General features: G+C 43.1%; 1 protein-coding gene across 1 annotated transcript; it reads right to left on the bottom strand.

Annotated features, from left to right (window-relative positions):
* Positions 1–449: 449 nt before the first annotated feature.
* dmrta2 (DMRT-like family A2) lies at positions 450–2,412 on the bottom strand. Its single transcript, XM_076995459.1, has 2 exons — positions 1,465–2,412; positions 450–1,299 (listed from the first exon to the last, which is right to left on the bottom strand). The coding sequence occupies exons 1-2, from the start codon at positions 1,907–1,909 to the stop codon at positions 452–454; spliced, it is 1,293 nt and encodes a 430-aa protein (XP_076851574.1). The 5' UTR covers positions 1,910–2,412; the 3' UTR covers positions 450–451.
* Positions 2,413–4,303: the final 1,891 nt, after the last annotated feature.

Below are 4,303 nucleotides of genomic sequence, written 5' to 3'. Positions count from 1 at the left end.
ATCACATGGAGACTTGATCTGTTTTTGTAAATTATCTAACAGGATTTTAACAAACATGTAAGAAATTTAAAATACACAATTTACATGAAAATACTGGTTACGCTTTAAAGCCGAATTCATCTGATCAGGTCTATGCCAGGACCCACAAGCAGAGATCTGTTTAAATGAGAATTTTTATTGGTAACCATTTTCACAAGCGTCAACAGTAAAGCTAACACTAGTTAAGTGTCAGTCAAGCCTGTCTGTTTTACATTTTTGTCAGGTGAGTAAAGCAGTTTTCTTTATGTACAGATGACTTCATAAGATAGAATATGGGCTGTATAAGTCTTCTTTTAGACACAGAACACTTTTTCAACAAAGAAACTATCAGTAGCCTTTGTGACTTGAGTCCTGTCCCCTCCCCCCCCCCCCCCCCCCCCCACACACCACACACACACACACCACTGGGCTCTCACTGTTTCTCCGGGGTGTTGTTAACCAGGGGACCGTAAAGTCCATTTGTATAGCTTTGATCCTTATGCAAGAGAGTCCTGTCTCTAATGAGGTCACTGAAAGCGTAGTCCATTGGCGGCCTGAAGCCCAGCGTTGGCATAAGCCCCGTGGTGGAGTACGGAGCCATGAAGGCGAGCCCTCTGCTGTGTGCGGAGTAGGCCAGACGCAGCGGGTTCAAGCCCAGGTGCGTGCTGAGGGGGTAAGTGCTCGGATCGGCGCCGAAGGGCGGCCCGTTGGGCTGCAGCGGGGAGAAGGCGGAGCGGTTACTGAGCGTCATGGTGCCCGGGAGCACGGGCCTGGGCGTGGAGGACAGGGGCGGCCCGGCGCTCTGCAGCATCCGCTCCGCCGTCCACGAGTCCTCGGGGGGTTTGGCTTGCCCGCTGTTGTTGAGGATTTGCTCGATGGCTTGAACCACGTCTTTCCCACAGCCCTGCAGGACCAGCTCCAGAACGCTGCGCTTGTGCGTGGGGAACACTCTGGTCAGGATGTCGATGGCGTTCATCTGCCTGGACGAGGCGGGGGAGGGCGAAGGCTCCTGTTCTTCTTTATCCGTGTCCGAGTCCGACCCCAGTGGACTTATCGACGGTGGGGTCTCCTCTCCATCCTTCACGGGTTTGGTAACCGGAGAATTCACGAAGGACTCCCCGTCACCGTTCTCGGACCCGGAGCCATGCCGCACTTCTGGGGATGAGATACCGGGAACTGATTCGGTGTCGGTTGATACGGATTTTCCGACTGCAGGCTGCGGGGTGACTGATCCTGGGAGGGATGTCTTTGGGAACAATTCAAACTTCTGGATGTTTGAATCTGAAAGGCAAAATCCTTCAGAATAATTGCAGCCTTTGTATTTCTTGCACAAGGGTCACACAAAATCATTTATTGGCTCAGTTCTCAAAACCTTACATTCTAAGTTTAAAAGTTGCATATTTTGGAGCATTAAAAGCCCAAAAATGAAACAACATCTTTACTTACCAGAGTTTGCGTCGTTGCTAACCGGCCCAAAGACTTCATAGTTCTGACGAGGGGGTATGATGCCATTTGCAGCGGCTAGCGCGAGCCCCTCTGCTGTGCCGTAAAGAAGCTGCAGCTCGCGCGCTTCGTTCTCCTCCTGCGCCTGCTGTCGACGCAGCGCCACTTGTGCCGCCATGACGCGCTGCCTCTCGGCTATGAGAGTGCACTTGGCGCACATGCAGTCCTTCCACCGACAGTAGCGCTTATGCCCTTTAAGTGCCGACACGACGCCATGATTGCGGCACCGAGCGCACTTAGGCGTGCGTGGGTACTTCTCGGTGGCGCGCAGCAGCAGCGGTGGGCCTCTCAACAGGTTACTGGCCATCGACACCGGGATGGAGGCGGCGGCGCCAGGGTGGACCTGCGACCCGGCCTGGGCGGCAGGCATCTCGGGACGAAGATCCATCTTTTAGCTCTGATAGAAATTGTCAATTGATATTCGAGGATAAATATCAGCAATCAAGGTCTTAGATTCGATATGATTAAGTGTCAAAGAACTAATTTCATAAGCATCCGACAAGATGGAGCAAGTTACTGTTCTTATTCGTTTGTCAAAATCATACGTTGTCAGTTTGATTGCTCAGGATGTATCGATGTTACCCGTCCAAAGCGTTTCAGCAATCTTCAACTTGTTGCGTTCAGTCCATTGGTTGCCTCGTCGACTGATTCTTCTGCGGTTTTTTGCAGTAAAAATGTCCAGAAATAACTTTTTTAATGACTTTCAGAGTCCAGCTAAAGAAATCTAAAGTCTACAGAAGAAAAAAAATCCCTAGTATTGATCACCATAGAGCTCCAAGAAGCACCGGTTTTGCAAAATGTCAGTCACAGGAGTCGAGGTTGCTCCTTGCTCCAGCGTGAGACACTAACTTCCTCGAGAGATTGCCAGTGGATACAGATCTCCCTCTCTCTCTATTGTTGCTCCTACGTTTTCATTAGACAAATTTGACAACAATGTGGCGCCTGTCATTGGCTAAAGGAGGAAGGAGCGCTCTGATTGGCTTGTCCATTTTTCAACTGTGTCTACCTGGGTTCTTTTCTCAAATAACAAGCATCACGCAGCGCAAAGACATAAAACTTTTATCACAGAAATTCATTCTTAATAAACAGGACAAAAATATGTAAGAGAGAAAAAAACTCATTTAGCTGTACATGTAGGATGTCAGATTTTATAGGCCTATTTTGTAAATTCATAATTTGTATACTTTAGTCATAAATGTAGGCTGCTTTTTGGTTAGATTTTATTGATAGAAAATAGAGAAAGTATTATTATGATAATTATTAGCCTTATTTTAGGAGTTTTGATTAGATAACACGGGCGAAAATGACGAATTTTTAATTCTCGGGGAAAACAACATTTATTTGAGAAGTTCTCGAAGATGCAACACCTCATTTAAAATCACATTAGAGGCAGAAGATAAGGTAAGTTGTCGGTTTGAATTTGTTCATATTCAGTTCATAGCTGCAGAACGCCAGTAACAATATTATATGTAATAAATAAAATAAAAATAATGCGACGCACTTATACAGTAGTGCCTGCTTCGTTCAGTTTCAGAGGCTGAATGATATTCAGATTCCCTAAACAAATTCGCAGTTATAATGAACTAGGCCGAGTACAATTCACATCACAATTAATCTAGCGAGATTACAGGAATATTTTACAATCTAACGCTTACCCTACTTGAAACGTGTTTTAATAAATGCATATTACTTCACATATTTATAACTACATTTAAACTTGCATAATTTAAAGCAGTGACAAATTATGTAAAATAAATAGGAGTCCGTAGGTGTCGACTTGTATCAGAGGTTATCTTTTAGTTAATTTTTGCTCTTCTGTGTAAATATCTTCAGACATGACATTGATGTTTGCAGCTGACTGTGGTTTTGATCGCTGTACATGTATTTCGTATGCTATGATAATTTGTTTCGCTGACAAATACCTAACACAATTAGGTTAATTATTACTTTATTAGTTAATTACTACTACGTTACCGTTTAGTAAAAAAGATTATTATTATTATTATTATTATAAAAACCATTATTATTATTGTTGTTGTTGTGGTTATATTGTGCAAAATCCAGATCCAAGACAGAAAGGTTTAAGAATCATATAAACTTATTTTTAAATACATTATTTGCCACAACTGAGGGTGTTTCCGTCAAAGCAAAAGATACATTCAACTGAATGGTAAAAAATGTTTTGCCTAAATATAAGTCTTGAAAATTAACATATGCCTGAATTTTTTTTATGCTTAAAAAAATTAAATAATTTATCCATCGTGCCCCTTCAAAGTAGGCTACAAGCTATACATACATATTAGGATTCGGTTTAATTAACATGTTCTGGACATACTGAAAAAAACTGAATGTACCAAAAATATTAATATTAGCTAAGCTTGCAGACTGATTTTTCGATGCGGAAACGAAAATGGTCGCACTTAGTCATTGTAAATGTTATTTCTTCTCACAAATCTTTGTTTTTTACGATAGCTTACATTGTTTTTCCTTTATAAGAGCATAATTAGACACATTAGATTCTGTGTTTATTATGCATCAAAGCATCTGAGCTAACGACTCATCTGATTCCCTTGATATCGAGGTCTGGACAGCCTACGCCTTTAACCCGCGTTTCACACCGCTAAGTAAGCGACGTGCTTCACTCGCTCGAGCCGTTTTCAGACGTTTCCACGCGCCTTCATTCGCTTCTCCTTGTTTACATACGGAATCACAGTAAGCAAATGCCATCTGTCCCAGTGCCGCTCTCGTCTACACCTTTAATTACCGAAAGCAGTGCACTAAT

The sequence above is a fragment of the Brachyhypopomus gauderio genome, unplaced genomic scaffold, assembly GCF_052324685.1.
Source record: "Brachyhypopomus gauderio isolate BG-103 unplaced genomic scaffold, BGAUD_0.2 sc208, whole genome shotgun sequence".
NCBI lineage: Eukaryota > Metazoa > Chordata > Actinopteri > Gymnotiformes > Hypopomidae > Brachyhypopomus > Brachyhypopomus gauderio.
This window is presented reverse-complemented; position numbering and strand designations above follow the sequence as displayed.